This window comes from Acipenser ruthenus, chromosome 31 (assembly GCF_902713425.1).
Source record: "Acipenser ruthenus chromosome 31, fAciRut3.2 maternal haplotype, whole genome shotgun sequence".
Lineage (NCBI taxonomy): Eukaryota > Metazoa > Chordata > Actinopteri > Acipenseriformes > Acipenseridae > Acipenser > Acipenser ruthenus.
In genome coordinates, this window is record NC_081219.1 from 11,101,036 (window position 1) to 11,118,437 (window position 17,402).

At 38.8% G+C, this 17,402-nt stretch overlaps 1 protein-coding gene across 11 annotated transcripts in view; it reads right to left on the reverse strand.

Moving 5' to 3' along the window:
* LOC117396940 (rap guanine nucleotide exchange factor 1-like) overlaps positions 1-16,959 on the reverse strand; it is a 70,380-nt gene extending 53,421 nt beyond the window's left edge. For 2 of the 11 annotated variants that reach the window (XM_059005552.1, XM_059005551.1), the window contains exon 1: positions 16,583-16,954. In XM_059005552.1, coding sequence (XP_058861535.1) covers positions 16,583-16,607 — 25 coding nt within the window. In that variant the 5' untranslated portion in view covers positions 16,608-16,954. Of the gene's footprint in view, positions 1-16,582 lie in introns of all 11 variants that reach the window. The other 9 variants (XM_059005554.1, XM_059005557.1, XM_059005547.1 and 6 more) reach the window with 8 other exon arrangements.
* Between the last annotated feature and the right edge of the window lie 443 nt (positions 16,960-17,402).

The following is a 17,402-nucleotide window of genomic DNA, read 5'->3' on the forward strand; positions in this document are numbered from 1 at the left end:
TCCGTGACAGCATATGCTCTGTGCCGAGCCCCCCCCCCCCCCTAATTTTACAGATAAGGCTCCTTTACACTTAAGTTCAATTTCCCATGAAGGCCCATTTCCGTACGCAGACATCCCCAAAGGGAGCTGCTGTTGCTGGTATTCTGGAGATACTGTAATGCTAACTCAGCACAGAGGCACACTGCCAAAAAGGAAGCCTATGAGGATTTGTTTTTCCTTATGATGGTTTAAAATGTGCAGCACAACCTATGGCATTAACTCTGTAAAGAAAGTACTGAATTACTCTGTCTGTAGCTTACCGGGAAAGGATGGATTAATTTGCAATCTTTTAGTATAGGCATGTTCTGCTTAAACAAGTAGTACTGTATTCAACTGGGAAGCAAAAAGGCTTAATAAGCAGGGTATTGACTTAGAAGGGTCATATCACTCTCTGTGCAACTTACAGTAACCCTGACAGCACACTTTTCACATAACCCAATCTATTCCACAGTAGATATTAACACACCACAGAAACAGATAAAAAAGACCAAATGAGCCCTTTCAAGTGAATGAACAAAATGTCATTCTGCAACATTTTATTGTGTGTGTGCAGTAGAAAGGCTGAAGGTTGCTTTAATGAAATACAGCTCGGCACATTCTGACAGTTCATGAGAACAGAACACAGCAGTGCGTTCAGTGTGGAGTAGTGGTTAGGGCAGCAGTGTGGAGTAGTGGTTGGGGCTCTGGATTCTTGTCCAACATCATGTTGCATTGTCTCCAACCTCATTTATAAAGATAAGTTCTTTTAGAAAACTATGGGACAGCCTATTTGTTACTTTGATCACACATGTTCCAGATCACAGCAGGTAAAGATAAAAAAGACAAGAACATTACATCAGGATTGGATTTAAAAGGAGATAATCCCAGAACTGTTCACAGCACTTAACACTAGAACGACCGTGTTTATAGGCATACCCTAGAACAACATGACCGGTCAATTTGACCGGCGTATTAAAAACAACATAAATATTATTATGAAAGGACAAACAACTGAATATAAATCGTAGTTTTATTCACAAGCGTCATATAAAGCATCTACACAACCAAAACACTGTAAATAAATGGACAGAAATGGGTTTATATATAGACATATTATATAATACACATCCTCAAAAAATGGTATAAAATGAAATAAACTATTTTAAAATAAATGTGTGTCTATACAGTTATATACTGCACATACATAACTGTACAACTGCAACTATGTAAATAAGTTTCACATTTTTTAAATAAATGGGTTTATACTGCCTACCTAAAGCGCAACCGAAGCTATGCGTTTATATACAGACGTACTATAATTGAAATGACATGAATAAATAAACATTTGAACAGAACGGGCTTCAGTCAAATGTGTGTATATACAGTTATATATACAAAACTGCACAACTGAAAAAATGTAAATAAGTATCAAATGTTTTAAATAAATGGGTTTATATTGCCTATATAACAAAGTGCAACCGAAGCTATGCGTTTATATACAGACATGCAATAATCAAAATGGCATGAATAAATAAACAGTTGAACAGAATGGGCTTCATTTACAATTGTTTACAAAGTCTAAGTGCTGGCAGATCACACAGATACTGTGCTTTTCAAAAAATGCAGTGCACTTACAGCATTGTCCATCTTTGCTGCATTAGAATCTTGTTTGGTAAAAATGGCAGTAATTCCAAACACTCTTTTCTGTCCTGCTTCTTCAGCGATCCATTTGCAATGTGTATTTGGGCAATAATTAATTTCTTAGAAAAACATGTGACTTATAGTAACCAGTGCAGACAGACAGCCTGGTGCTGTGAGCTATCAAGGCTGATTGATGGGATATCAGAGACTCATTGAAACAATAGAAATGTCAACAGATAGCTCAGTTGAGGAAAGCAAACTGATATAATCAAACTTCAATATGGCTGCAAGTCCTGGCTGATAAACACAAACAATACCAAAACATTTCATTGTTATAATATGTATCGGTCAATTTGACCGCGCCTGGTTGGGATAGGTATGACAGCATTTTATCTCACTAATTTTTGCAGCCACTCGAAAGCACAGCTCCTTATCTTACACACGCACGGCAATTTACATTTAAATTCCAAAACCGGTCAAAATGACCGCCTTGGTCATTCCAGTGTTACTATAATGCATGTACAGTAGCACTCATAATATAGGACACTAATCTACAGTGAGCAATGGAGAGGAAAGAAAATAAGAAAAAGATCAGCTGATGCTTACTGGAATTGATGCAACAGCCCAGTGTTGGAGAACGGGCTTATCTCCAATGCCAACAGTACAGTTCTGCGCTGAGTACTTTAAGTACATGTCAGGTTTATATTGAACAATCTCGTCCACATACCTCATTGCACAATGTCAGCGTATGAACACTCACATGGCCCTACAGTAACTCATCTGCCGGCTGGTCTCTTAGTTGATTCTGGTTGCCAAACAGATGCAGTACGGCCCAGGCTGGAGCTTAACAGAACTGGATCCATTGTGGCAATGTCAGTTCAGAAGATCAAGGGAAACTGGGAAAGTGCTTCACAAGAACATAGCTGGTTCTGAACTGATTCAATACCATTGAAGAGATGTGCTGTAATAATCAGAATACAACATGGATATTGGAGGTCATTCAAATCACACATTGCTGTCTGACAATACAGCAAATATGCCTTAACATTTCTCTTCTTTAGATTCATTTGTAGTTTTATGATTGGATTTACAGATGCCGCTACCCTAATTTTTCCATTTTAATACGAAACTCACAAAAACATTTGGCCCAAACCCAATGCATATCTAATCCTTTGCAATTATCTAGGTTGGATCTACCACAACCAACACTAGGGTTAATGAGAGATGAGTCTTCATGCCCCCAGGGTGCTATTCTGAACTCTAGTAGGGGTCCCAGATAGAGATGGAAAGATTAATAACAAATCAGGCAGACTGACTTGGCCTCACGGCCTTTAACTTACCCATGCAGAATCTGTGGATGACTGCATCCCATTAAAAGTGGGGCATTGATGGCTATGGGTGCTTTTTGAAATTTTAAGCTACTATTGCATCCTCAAATGTACACTGAAGGAAATGTCTAAATCACAACTGTGCAACCAATCAGAATTTACTTTTCAAAAAGATTCATAAATATCAATAAGCAACACTACCTTCCTCCACAATCTAGCATTTCATCCTGAAAACACCTTTGTGTTTCTGGCACCACACCTATACTGTATGTATAACCTCGTAAGTATTTTCATCCTGAAGTGCTGTAAACGAGAATGAAGACTAAATATAATTACTGGAAACCAGGCCATTAACAAGATTCCAAGATTGCACATGCTCAAGATGAGATATTCCTGAAGACAATGAGTAAGACAGCTTGATTTCCTCCTAGAATACATTGGAAAATTTCACAGTAAAAACACTATGCACTACGTAAATAGATTGCACCATGTATTTTGCAAGCGGTATGTAATGTACTGTAAACATTTATTTTGTGGTATTGCTGTGAGAGTTAGGAAAGTACAGTAAAAGATATTTTAAGCAGCCAACTGCTCCACAGTTTCAGAGATTACAAATTGAGATACTTTAGACATGCAAGCATTGAAGTAACTGTGTTTACTTTCCATTACTGTTTATTTACCACTGCTGTACACTTTAATGTAAAGGTCTCCTTACTGGTTCCTCATTCAATATTCCTTCTTTGTATTGTAGGACAGAAAATACTAGATTTAAACTGTACTAATTTAAGCATACAATAAATGTTGATGTACAGCACAGCAACACTTGTCTGCAGCTACCATCTTTAAAATACTTTTTATTTTTTTTTACAGAGATGCTCTCAGCAGGAGACCAATTAGATGGTTTTGAAGCTGGTTAGTACTGTACTTTATTGGATGAACATGAATAACGTTACTATGTAATTTACAGCCCCCCTACAGGGAAGACCAACAGCATAAATTCAGTAAGATTCATTGACTTAAATGATAAAACAACTAAGGGATAGGGAAGGGCTACTTTCATAGGAGTTTAACAGACTGCTCTCAATGCCAGCCAGTGCAGATGCTGAACCCCCCCCCCCCACACACACACACCCACCCACACACCACACACCACATTCTGCCTTCCATTTGTCACTCCTATTCCTTCCTGTTACAGTTTAAGGTCAATGCCTTCAGGATCCCCTCCCATCCTCTCCCACTGTACCAAAGCTGTGGAGGCTTTTTCCATGGGCAGCCTGACTAATCTGTGCCCTCTTTAAAACAATAATCTCCAAGCAGTGTAAAACACGGTAGCAGATAAGACTAGCTGGAAAGATTTTGATCAAGGTAAAACTCACAGAGATCACTACACTCACTTAAAGCTATTAACACTTATAAAGAACATTCTGAGACAGTACTGAAAAGAGATACCATAACATGCAGTTTAGGCAAGTGCATTTGTATCTGCAAGGGACTTTGTCTCTACAGTAGCTTGTGGGATGAGTGCAGTAACTACCATTATATAAAGCTAATTAACTCTTTCTTTTTAAAGTTTATTGGGCTAGAACATACAGTGAAACAAACCTTTGTCCCCAGGGCTTTTGTGAGGAACACTAAGGGGGAATTCATGCTGGAGTCTTTTTTTTTAGTAGTGCATTTTAAAGTTAGTCACATTTTCATCCCATTTCTTTTTTCACATCACTTAAAATAACAGATAACTCATAGCTATCAGAATGATAATAATAAAGTTGCTCACCAGGCCTCACACTATGCGGCATTGCAGAAAGTCAAGAGGCACTGTTGCAGTACAACATGCACGATCCTGAACAACTCACTTGTGCCCATATAAAACCTCTTCAGTCACCTAAGGCTGGCTAAGGCAGGACTGTCATCATGGTTTAATGTATAATAAAATCCATGTATGGCAACCGAGTAATGGAACAGTGATGTGTCTACTCGGGTAATTCACACTGGAGGTATTCAGGGCAGAGAACAGTAGCTTTTTTAAGGGTGTACAGCACTGTAGCCTCATCCCCTTAGCAAATGAGGACTACCTTATGCTATTCGAATCTGAATTCCTGTGTGCTTTAAAGACAGCAGCAGAAACTGACCTTTCTGGAGACTGTGTGTGTGCAATAACACAATCATCAAAAACATGCTACAGTATGTACAGTATGCTACGAACGTGACCGTGGGTTCCTAGGGGGCGGCGCACAATTGGCCGAGCGCCGCCCGGGTAGGGAGGGATTAGGTCGGCAGGGCAATCCACGATTCACCGCGCACCAGCGACCCCTGTGGCTGATAGATCTGTGTTGTCCTCCAGCACTATAGGTCTTGGTGGCTTCGCTGTGGATCCGCAGTGCGAAAAATGACGGCTTGGCAGGAACAAGTTTCGGAGGACGCGTGTTTCAGCCTCCGTTTCCCGAGTCGCCAGGGGGTTGCAGCGGTGAACTGGGATAAAAAAATTATAATTGGGCATTCCAAATTGGGGAGAAAATGGGGTAAAAACCATTGGCGACGACTTAATTTAAAAAAAAAAAAGAAAAAAAAAAGTGCATATAGGCCTAGTACTTCTGAACCTGGGTTAATAAGAATCTGCCGAACCTGTGGTGTTGATCATAAAGCATGGTTCCTCTTCATGCATCCTGTTTACACACAAGCTACAGCACACATCGCACGCAGTTTACTCAGAAAAGCAGTTCCTTCCCAGCCGAAGGGATATTTCCCCTTTGCTAGGGCTTTTGATTCCTGTTTTAAATGTCTCTTATTAGTAGCAATAAAATTGTTAAAGACTTTCATTTTACACTCAGCTTTGTTAAGAAAAGGGGAAGGTACACGCATGAGCTGCATGTGTGCCCAAATTCTGACCCCCATTACAGTACATGAAACCACAAGATTAATTTTGTATTAGGTTGGTACAGTAACTAAGCCTGTTGTAATCTCTAGATTTTTTCATGGTACTGCTTCAGCTAACTGGTTGACTCTTCACACAGGAACCAATTTGAAGAAGTATTGAACTATTATGATGTAGCCAGTTACACAAAGGTAACTTTAAAGTTGTACAAGGAACTCACATTTCAGATATGCAGCTTCAGTAAAGTACAGGGATTTTTATAAGCCATTACATTTGATTAGGGGACACGGAGCAGTGCAACCTTAGGGCCAGCAAATGTAATTAAAAAACGATGTACTGAAATCCTACAGCATGTAAAATCTAACTAATCATTTGGAAAATGATGCATCTTACTTACAGTAAACCATGCAGCCAACTGTTTCCCCACAGTGCAGTCAGATTAAAGTTGAATCGCTCACTGACAGAACAGATTTTATTTAATCATGAAGTAGGACAATAATCTAAACGGTATAAAACTAGCAGGAAACTATCAAAAAACATCAGCATTTTATTCTGATCAGCTCTTTCATATTTTGGGATATTAAGAGGTGCGTGAACAAGCTTTAATAAAAAAAAAACACATTTTAAATAAGTGTTTAAATAATACATATACATCACTTCTGATAACACTGCAAATATAAAACTATCAGATTGAGTTTATCCAAAGTGGTTACCGCTTATCCTCGGACCACTGGACTATCATTTCTACACTGTGCTTCGGGAAGGTGTTCAGTAGTAAGCATCATGAACGATTTCCCCTTAATGACACTTAAAAGCCTGTGAATACCAGCTTGTCTGAACACAGTCTTTCAGGTACAATATCACTCCTTCTGACAAAAGATTTTCCTCTATTTTACTACCTGCCTGCAGTGTAACTCTGGGATTCATTACCTGAGGATGTTTTCTTGTTTGTTTGATTTCAACGCAGGTTAACACACACTGTAATTATTTCTTATGACACATAATAGGCCAAATTAAAACTCTGTAGCAATGTCCCAAATACAAACAAGAAAACCCAGGCATTCCTCTCTTCAACTGGGGAAGCAGTGCGTTTCATGATGAAAACGCCACCACTGTATAACATAGCTTCTGAACAAACTACTTGTCCAGTATAGTGCAACTCTATACTGTAGTTTTTAACTGATGACCAATAAAACTTTGGTTGGCCCAACAATGGATTATTAAAGCACTACTGCAGTTTCAGTTGTCATCGTGTTACTGCTTTTTATGTATAGAAATGCGATCAGTTCCTGGTTAGATCCTGATGATTTAAACCACAGTAAGCATGTAGCCATTGCAGTTCCATCAGATTAAAAGGTTCCTCTCGAACTATGCAGCTTTGGGAAAAGTGCTTTTGTTTTTGTTCAATCAGTCCAGCTGTCTCCAAATTCCATTTTTTAAATCAGCTGTTTCTGTTTCATACTTTTGTAAAAAAAAAAAAAAAAAGAAATTAAAAATAAATGTAAGGGGTGGTTTCTGAGCAGTTCCGAGAAGCAATCTTTGAACTTTTAACATAGCACACTGGTGGGTTAACTTCCCTTTACATTGTAAAAAAAAAAAAAAAGTTTAAAGATTGTACAATAAACACACACTCTGACTTATATTAACAAGCGCACTGCATAGTTACCATATGTACTGTACTAATTACAGAAAATCTAAACGCAGTGGTCCCATGTGCTGTATTATCAACAAATCCTAAAAATCGTTAATATAAAACTGTAATTAAACTGGGACCTTGCTGAGCGCTAGATAAATAAGCTTTGCAGAAGCATCGTAGGTGTAGCAGTGAGCTGACTGGAAGGTAGCTAAGTTGTCATCGTCACCATCAGTTGATACAGTAGCTGTCTGTTTTATAAATCACTGACTAGGAAAGTGCCAACCTGTTCAGGAAAGCTACAAGATAGCTCTATCCAGCTCCTAAAGAACCTCGCCCTACCTGATATAGGCTCCAGTTTACTGGGCAGCTCCTTTTTCACCCCTGCATCTGGAGGTTGTGTCTTCTGATTTGTATTCCCCATTTAAAAAGCGGTCCGTCACCAGAATCCCTGGTGAAGTCCTTATAATGTTCTCTTCTCTACTTCACACTGTCAGGAGCATTTCATAAAGCACCCACTGAGTCATTGAACAGCATTAGCTCAGTTACTCATGGAATAAAGCATGAGGACCTGTCATACTTTTTCTTCTTCTTGCTGGAGTTAAAAATTAAAAATCAGCAAAAACTCTTTTCCCTGAAAGTTCAAACTTTTGTATCCTTCAACGAACAATAAATACTCTCAAATGTATTTTAAGAAGAAACTGTTTGAACAACTGCTCAATTCCTTCTGTCCCTTAAATGGTTAAACAAGAAGCTCAAGAAGAATATCACATTGGTTGCTGCTTATAATCCCCAAAAGGTCCAAGAGCAGTGTTTCTTCCATCAGTTATATTAAACAAGCTTCTTCTGACTCCAAAGCGGCATTCTCGCTTTCTCCTCTGGTTCAAGTGCCTTGTTTGTTTCACTGTGACTTCTTCCCCCTTAGTGTTTTAGTAATTAACTCCTCCGCCTACACCTCGTCTTTAGGTTTTAATTACAGTATAGAGCATCTTTCAACATTTTGTTACAGGAAAAACAGTTTTCACATTCCTGGAGAAACTACTCACTCATATGGACCAACCCTCAAATACACAAATACTGAACATACCACGTTACCGAGCTCCAGGAAACAAATGAGGACTCCAGAATCAAGTTAAAAAGGTGTCATATGAAAATGTAACACTCGGGATAAGTGTTTTACTGTACAGTAAGGGACATTTTGGTTGGGATCATTTGTAATTCATGGAAGGCAACCTTTTTGTTTGGGGATTTAAATGGTATTTTTATAGAAAAGTGCATTTTGTGTAACGACAGAAATGAAATGTCAAGACCATCCAATTTTACAGAAGAATGTCAGCAGGGATTATTTATTTATTGCAGTACAGCACAGGGGTTTCTTCAGTCCAGACAACAGTACATTGGTACCAATATCGACTTGACTACAGAGAGGTTTAAGGCAATCGCTAATCAGCGTGACACTGCGAAGCAGTATTTCAAGTGACAAATAGGAGGCAATGTAAAAAAAAAAAAAAACACCAACACACATACAGGGGAGGATACCACGCTTTACTGTACTTCCGTTTTTTTTTTTTGGTGACTTTGTACAGTACTGTTAACAATTCCATTCTGTCATACATTCACCATGAAGTTCAAACAGGGCATACATTTAATATCTCAGATCAAAATGTTAAGCAGCAGCATGTACTGTACTCTTAAGACTTTCCAGGGTGGGTTATCCAAGGTGAAAGTCAGAATCAATTCCAGGTTTCTGCGTGCTTAGTTAACAAACCTGTTCTGAATATGAAATCCCCACTTCAATAAAACATTCCGGCTAGCACTGTCTGCTCCAGCTTCATATTGGATTAGAATACAAGCAGGAGACTGATTTTATGACATTTTATTGCTTGCAGTATCTTGACTGCTGGCACTATGCTCCCTAGTACTGTGGTGCGCAGAGTTTGGTAGAGTCAGTAAGGGAGGCGTGACTATGACTAAAGGGGCAGTTCTGGAAAAATAACAAAGTGCTTTTTACCTTTCAAATGAGCCGCTGACTCTAATGTTTATTCCTGGATTTAATGTAAATCGCATATTTTTTCCTAAATTAAACCAAAAAAGTTCCAGATTTCGCAAAAAATGTCTCTGTGAATTCCTCAAGGAAAATGAGTTTAATCGTAGTCTTATTCATGACGTTGTTTCTACTCATCTCAAAGCTTCAGCGTCAATTCACAGATCAATTTCAAGAATCGACAGAAGAATACGATCCATTCGATGCCAGAATAAGAACAACTTCCCATCTGTCAATAGCAGCTCAAGAAAAGCTCACGGAACTATCCAGTGATAGAACTCTTCAGGCAGAATTCAAGTCCAAATAAGGGGCTGCAACAATAAAGTTTGCACACCACTGCCCTAGTGTATGGCTTGATGCCTGCCTGTGTCTATAGCATTTTATTTCCAAAATGCCAGCACTAGACTTTTGTTTTAGGCAAAGTGATGCTTCAATGTTTGATTTGTCAAAAAATAAATGGTTCTGGACACTATCATAGAAGACATATGAAGTACACAAACATTCTATTAGTAATTTGTTTATTTCAAAAGTTTCATACAGTAAGTTCACAATATTAACAGAATGATGACCAATGTTTTCCAAATCCATTTCTTATCAGCAACCCTTTTGCTTGTTCTTTTGAGTTTGAATGATGTACAGACTTGTTGCACAATTGTAAACTGAGCTGTTTCTTGGTACTGTACCAAATCAGTTTCTGTGCTACAGGTCACATGCTGCAACTGTAGCTAGACCACTGGAGTGAACGTTACCTACAGCACAGGAAGTGATCCAGAAGCAGTTACTTTTTATCTATATCGTAGTAATTTAAATATTTATATTCCAATTTAAACAGAATAAACTAGCAAGCACAGAACCAAAAGATCTTCAACTCAAGAAAAGACTATCGCCTTTCTTTAAGCGTATGCAAGACTAGAAAACAACTATAGCAGATTATACTCAAGTGTATTCTCGCGCCCCAGTTACAGTCAGATCAACTCCCTCCTGACAGCTCTGCTCTCCTCCTGCTCACAGCCAACTGGGGGAATAGAACTTTGTAATGCTTGATTGGTGTCTGCCTGCTCCAGTGACCACAGCCCATAGAGAAAGCTTCTATTCCAGTATGGACTCCAGTGTGGAAATGATAAATCTGTTTAGTGTCCAATTTTAAATATATATATATATATATATATATATATATATATATATATATATATATATATATATATATATATATATATATATATATATATATATAAATAAAATATATGCATATTTGGAGGCTTAGGTACTGGTCTATTGGGAATCTGGATGGCTGCCTCCAGTCTGCTGTTTCACCTGACCCAGACTTAACTACAGAGACTGAGCTCCCTGTCTGCCCTGCCAGGATTCTGCTATAATAAGTAACAGCTGGAGAAATTTCACTTGAAAAAAGCTGCAGTGAGTCATTTTGTTAACAGCAGAAAAATGTGCTAAATATAGTGGATGTCTTTTTATATATAAAAAAAAAATGCACTGACAACAACCCTACATCTCAAAGCGTTTTAAATGAGAGGCCAAATCGAAAGTATCACAGACACCTGAAATAGCAACAAGGGTCAAACTACACTAGGTTTTCCAAAAGTAACGAGATGCGATGCTAATTTTTATTTAGCAGAATATCAAATCAGAAAGTCCAACTAGGGCCATATTTTCAGAGCTTTTCCCTGGCCGCTGATGGCTATGGGTTTGGTGTTCAGCATACAGAACATACAACTGCATCGTGTGCCTCATCCCTCCACTTTCAGTCAGCCAGCTACTTAACTACACATCCAGGCTTGTCAAACCCTCTCAGCCTCCAGGCAATGCACTTTGTTTTTCTCTGCGCAACACTCAGCTTAATCCACAGAGTTATCTGAACCGCAGCATTGTATGAATTCAGGCCAGTTTCTGTAGCTTTGAGCAATGGGTGGTGCAGCCAACAGGCTTCGATGCCTTAGTGATATGATTGTTAAATAGGAAACTGCTGAAGTCTGAATCCATTTCCCTGTTTTGTTTGTTTTTGGGGAGACAACAGAAGCAGGGCTGCTGTCTGCGGCCAGATAGAATTCAGAGGCAGGGAGCTGCAGACTCAGACATTTCAAAAGCAGCTCTTTCTAATGGATTTCTCAATGACATCCTATAATGAAATGGGAAGTCATTTTTTAACACCCATTCTGTTGTATTTTCCCCATTCAAATACGTCGCCTCATGAAACTTGTTGAAATACACACGACACCACCCAGGGCTTTACCAAATAACCTTATTAGGTAATATTTTACTTATTTTGGTACACCACTGCCTGTATGGTGAAATAACATGATAGAGAACATTGCAAATTAACTCTTTTTCCAGGATGCAGTCGCTGGTGTACAAAAATGGTACAAAATACTGTAATTAAGTACAGTTTAGTCTCTCCTCAAACACATTCACAGTGTTTTGTTTTCTCTGCTTGCGTGGGAAGGGGAGCAGGTAGCAAACATTAGCTTTTTCATCTGTTAATGCCTCTTTATGTGAAGCAGTGTGAGTACAGGGAAGCTTGGGTGTTCCTGTGTGAAATGTATTTGACAAAGTCCTGTAGTGGATACCATAGAGTTTAATTTGCTGTTTTAAACTGGCTAAACAGTTTTCAGATGGACCCAAAGTGACTATAAATGAACCTGTGGTTTTATCATACCGGAGAGTTCTGAACAGTAGAACACAAAGGCAGCTTCTTATTTACTTCTTATTGTGTGTGTGTGGGACTCAAATACTCTACAGCTATTTCTGAAAGTGAAAGAAAAAAAAGGCATCCAATCATGCATTAACATTTACCAGTGTCAACAAATACATCCTGCTTGTGAGGAAATGCTATTGAGGAAGGAGAGACTGCTTTGGGGTGATAAGTATAACAAGCACATACACCTCTGTGCTACAAAAGCCCACTGAACAGAAAGCAAGAGAGTCATGTGATCGGGTCTGAAATTCTAAGCAAATGGATAACGTCATTCCTTCTTGTTAAGGCATGCAGCCTCATTAGGTAGTTATTGTGAAGTTCTGGCTGTATCCTGAGGGCAGAGCATTCTGATGTCTTTCATGGATCCGGAGGTAGAAAGAGGCTGTGGTTTGTGTCATGCATGTAATCTAGGCAATGTTCACTGCTGCTAATGCTACTATTTAAGGACAAGTACAATTTTATTTGGATTCCTGCATTACATTTTGGAAGGGTGTTCTTGATTTGAACTCTTGCAGGACTTTGATAACTGGACATACAGTTTTAAATAAATAACATTTCAGTTTCTCTGCTGACAACTGCAACCGAATGACAAGAAACTAGCCTAAATATGCATTACTGTACCCACAGACTTTCAACTGAATTAAACAATGTGCATCACTGCCAGTACCTAAGCTTATTTTACACTTAACTTTATGACTTTTTAAATAAACAACACGCCCCTTTTTCACTTTGCTACCTAGTAAAATCAACAACGTCACTTGCATCTATTTGAATATGTTTCTATGCACTCACTGACTGCTTATTAGTGTATATGATTGATTGTTTATGAAAAATATTGTGTACTGTACAGCACTTGTACACACGTAGGTTCCAGTGCTCTATTTGCTTTTAAGATTACACAATATTTGCAAAGGAAGGTCTATGTGGTTTTTGTCCCCTTAACTAAAATCATGTATTTCCTGTAGTGCCTAGTGCTGGCTGGATAACATTTTTTCAGGGTACTACGACTTGCATGCATGTTTCGTATTAATGATTGTGAATTAATGGAAAGTTCTACGTATAATGACTGAATATCTATTTGACTAACGAGATGCCAGTTTTCAAAAGTGTTGCACTGACAGCTCACCTGCTGTGTATAACCTGCCGCAGTTCAAATGCACAGCAACGATCAGAGATGCTAATTCTGGGAAGAGCGAGGCACTGTGCTGCTGAAATTTAGGACAGCTCTTCTAAACTTGCAGTCACCTCCAATAAAGGACATCAGGCAAAATGTCATTTGCTAATGTCAATCGTGATCTATAATTCGCTCTAAAGCTTTTAGCAATTTAGTGAGAGGCCGACCTTTGTATAGGACAAAGCAAAGGGGAAGAATGAGTCTTCCCTTGTCTGTGAAGCATGAGTCATCCGTGCATCAAAACAAATGGGAATTTTTTTGCAACCATTTTTAGGTCTAAGAGTGACTATATGGTAATATTCTGAAATGCAAACAGATTCTCACGCTGCTGAATAAAAAGAGACACCACACCCCAACACATACACATGCGCTAGTACGACATGTTACCCTTACCTCCTCACTGCAATAATACATTTTTTTTTTCTTTTTTAAAGACTGCTCCAGGACTTATATCCAGATTCTTTCAAAAGAATCTTAAAAGATTACACATGGATTCTACGGTAAACACTGAAAGAACTAGTGGCTTAAGAGAAAAGGCAGCATGGAACATAAGTTTTCACTTCATTAAAGAAAAAAAAAAAAGTCAATTGGAAAAAAAAAAAAAAAAAATCTAATCCACTGCCATATCAGAGGGTTAGCACCAGGCATCATAGTAGCACAGCATACTTCAGCCAGTCTGATGAGGTTTGAAAATAGAATATTTAAAAAGGGAATTGAAGACTGCTGACAGACTGGTTTAAAAAGGCTGGGGTTTAAGAGCAGTTCCTTTTTATTCAAATATAAATCTGCAGCTGTAAACCATGTATATAATGTTGCTTTGGTTGCTTACATCTACAGTATTTGCCACAACTAAAAACAAAGGCTTAGTATATAATATAGTAAATGGAGGGCAATTTGTTACCAGAATACACAAAGCATTTATGTCCAGTTGTGATCTGTGAGAAATCCACAACCAAAAAACCAAGGATTTATCTTACTCTGTCTGCCATTTTAGTTCTCTTTCCTTTACCTAAAAGAGCACTAAAAGTACCCAGCTAACTCAATCATTCTGTCAAGAGCTTGAGTGCCATACAACTAGATCTCTGTGACCACGCTGCACCACAGCTCCAGTACTTGCAGCACCCTAGTGCTCATCTGTACAGAATGCAACAGCAGAGTGCAGCCTTCAGTCGACTTTAACCATCAGCAAACATCAATCTCACCTCTGCCTGGCCAGCACAATTCAATAAACAGAAACACTTCCTTCAGAGCAGTCTGCCGATTCACGGGCAGATTATTCAGCTCCCCTGTGGGACTCCTTCCTAGGGATCAGAAACAGCTGAGAGAAAGCGCTAGTAGTCTGTTACTGGAGTTTTACTGAGGCCGGCAGATATTTAGGAGAGTCTCCAGCAAGTGGTAATGCGGTTCGGATTTCCAGTTCAGCTGTACAATTTTCTTTTGACAGACCATCCCCTCCTCCCCAATGGTATGCACTGCAGTCTGCGTAAGACTGAGTTAAATAAAATATGACTTTCCCAAGTGGTAGCAATTTTAACAGCTGTACAAAGGATTTTAATGAGTCCTCATTTGAACTAGAAAGGGTGGTGGATGACAATCTGTTGTTGGTGTTGGTATTTACTATGTACACAGTATTACTAATTCTGCCTAATCTGTGTTTGAACAACTTTCATACAAAAGAAAAGAACAGCAATCTTATTTTTTAAACTCAGTGAGAGTGTGTTGCACATTGTGTAAAATATTTCTTTAGTTTAAAAATGTTTCTCAGGGTGTCAAATTTTACAACAAGCATTCTCAAAAAATATTCAGAGAGAACTCATAACGCTGTATAAATTAAACAAAAAAGTGACATTACTGTATGTAAAATGACCACCGTGAGTCACACATTTGCCACTAAAAAAAATTACTGGTTCACCACATATTCTACATTTGACTGTCATAGAATACAGGAATCCAAGGTGAAGAAAATCGCTAGAGCACTGAATAATCCATCCCATCAGTGCATTCCACTGCAGCCTGTCAACACTGCCCCAGACAGACTGCTCCTCAAAGCAACTCCAGGCGTATAAACAAATACAAACAGACTGAGATAAGGGCTTGCAACTTCAAACACATGCATTTTATTTATTGCTAATAATCAATCAATCTACCAGGTTTTGCATTCCTAGAAGCTACACAGCCCACATGACTGTTGTATGTTTATTTATTGATCGTGTGTGCCAGTACACAACTACAGCAGCACCGAAGTTTAATTTAAAAGGACGGATCTGCTTTATAAAACCTGATATTTATTTACCCATCTCGCCTTTGCATTGGGAGATGCAAACTATACGTTGCAGATGTTTTCTCTTGAAAGGTAGCATTAGACCCAACTATCAAACGGCGGTCCCATTCGGCAGATAATATACCATTTTAGTGCAGTCTCTACTGTCTAGCCAGACAACTCTGACGACCGGTGTAGCAACGACATTACATGCATCAGAAATGTGAGGCTTGCGTTGCACTAACGCCAGTCGTAAATAGAAACAAAATATATTTAAGTTTCAAAATTGCTTGTTTAGAAACATTAGTATTATATTACAAATTGGGATACATTTGCAACGTCAACAGGACCAGACACACATTTATAACCACAAATGTAAATAAACTCAGACAACATGATCATCTAAAGAAAATTATCTTAATGATTTATTATTTATTAACCTTTTTTTTTGCAAGGAAAAGGTTGTCTTTTTCCCTCGGACTTGGTTTGCAAAGCAACAAATGCATGATATATCAACGCGTTGCACCCAGTCGAGATATTATCACAGTTGTGATGCACATAGTACATTTAAAACTAACCTAAATACACCATATCCGCATTTATAACGGTAAATTTGGATTTATATGAAACGGATATGAATTTGTACCGATTAAGAGCAACAGTTTAGAGATGCTACATCCCCTTCACACAATCTAACAGGGGAATCAAATTACGTTTAAACCACCAAGAAAACACAAACTCTAAGGACTGCTATTTCCAAGCAATCTCTTGTTTAAAACACGCAAAACAGTATGACTATTCAACAAAATCAAAACGTCCCAGCCACCAGGCCTGTGCATCCTCGGGGTGTCCTATCACCACCAGCCGGCCATCAGCCCCAGGGCCCCGGCCGCTTGCCTTACCTTGTTTTTCTATCTTTCCAGACATTTCCAAGGAGCAGTGTCGGTGTCTGTCGATGAAAAAATCCCGCTACGGTTGCTTCCCCCAGAATTGGGGCCTTTTTACTGCGGCACCATTAGAAAAACCACGCGAAGCTACAGATTTTCCCTGAATTCAAACCAGTCTTCTCTTCGTCCTCCGTACAGTTTTTTTCTTATGGTTCTTTATCCAGACTCGCAATAGTGAATGAGGCGAGAGAAATAGAGCTCTCTGTCTCCTGTATCTGTCAGAAAGATTGCGATCATCGCCCCCTAAAGGTTGGAATGGAAACATTCACATGGCTGCAACTTTCTGCCTCTGACGGTCGTTTGACTTGTGTGAATGACTCCTATGTCCATTTCTGCGTCTGTGTATCCCAGTTAATAAACACATGTATGTGCAATATAATTATGGTATTGTTTATATTACCAGGTACTGTTTTACCAGCTTCAGTGAAGGAATCTCTAGACATGTTCATTTACTCACATATCTTCAATGCTGTCCACTAAGGCCATATGCTTGGGTAGGCTATACAATGGATAAATGTTTTATTACATAGTAGTTTAGTACGGCAAAATGAGGCGAGAATACAGTAAAAAGATCATTGTTTTGTACTTGGCATGTGTTCCAGAAGAAAAAAAAAACGGGAAAAAAGAAGGCTTGCTGCCAGGAAAATAGGATGTTCTGTTCCTGCTGCAGGCAGTATCCTGCAGAAAATAGAAACACGCAACCAAGCCCACTCTGTTTTACTGGGATGCTTCTCTGCAAGAAGGCAACAGCTGCATCGAGGGGAGAGCGTGCTGT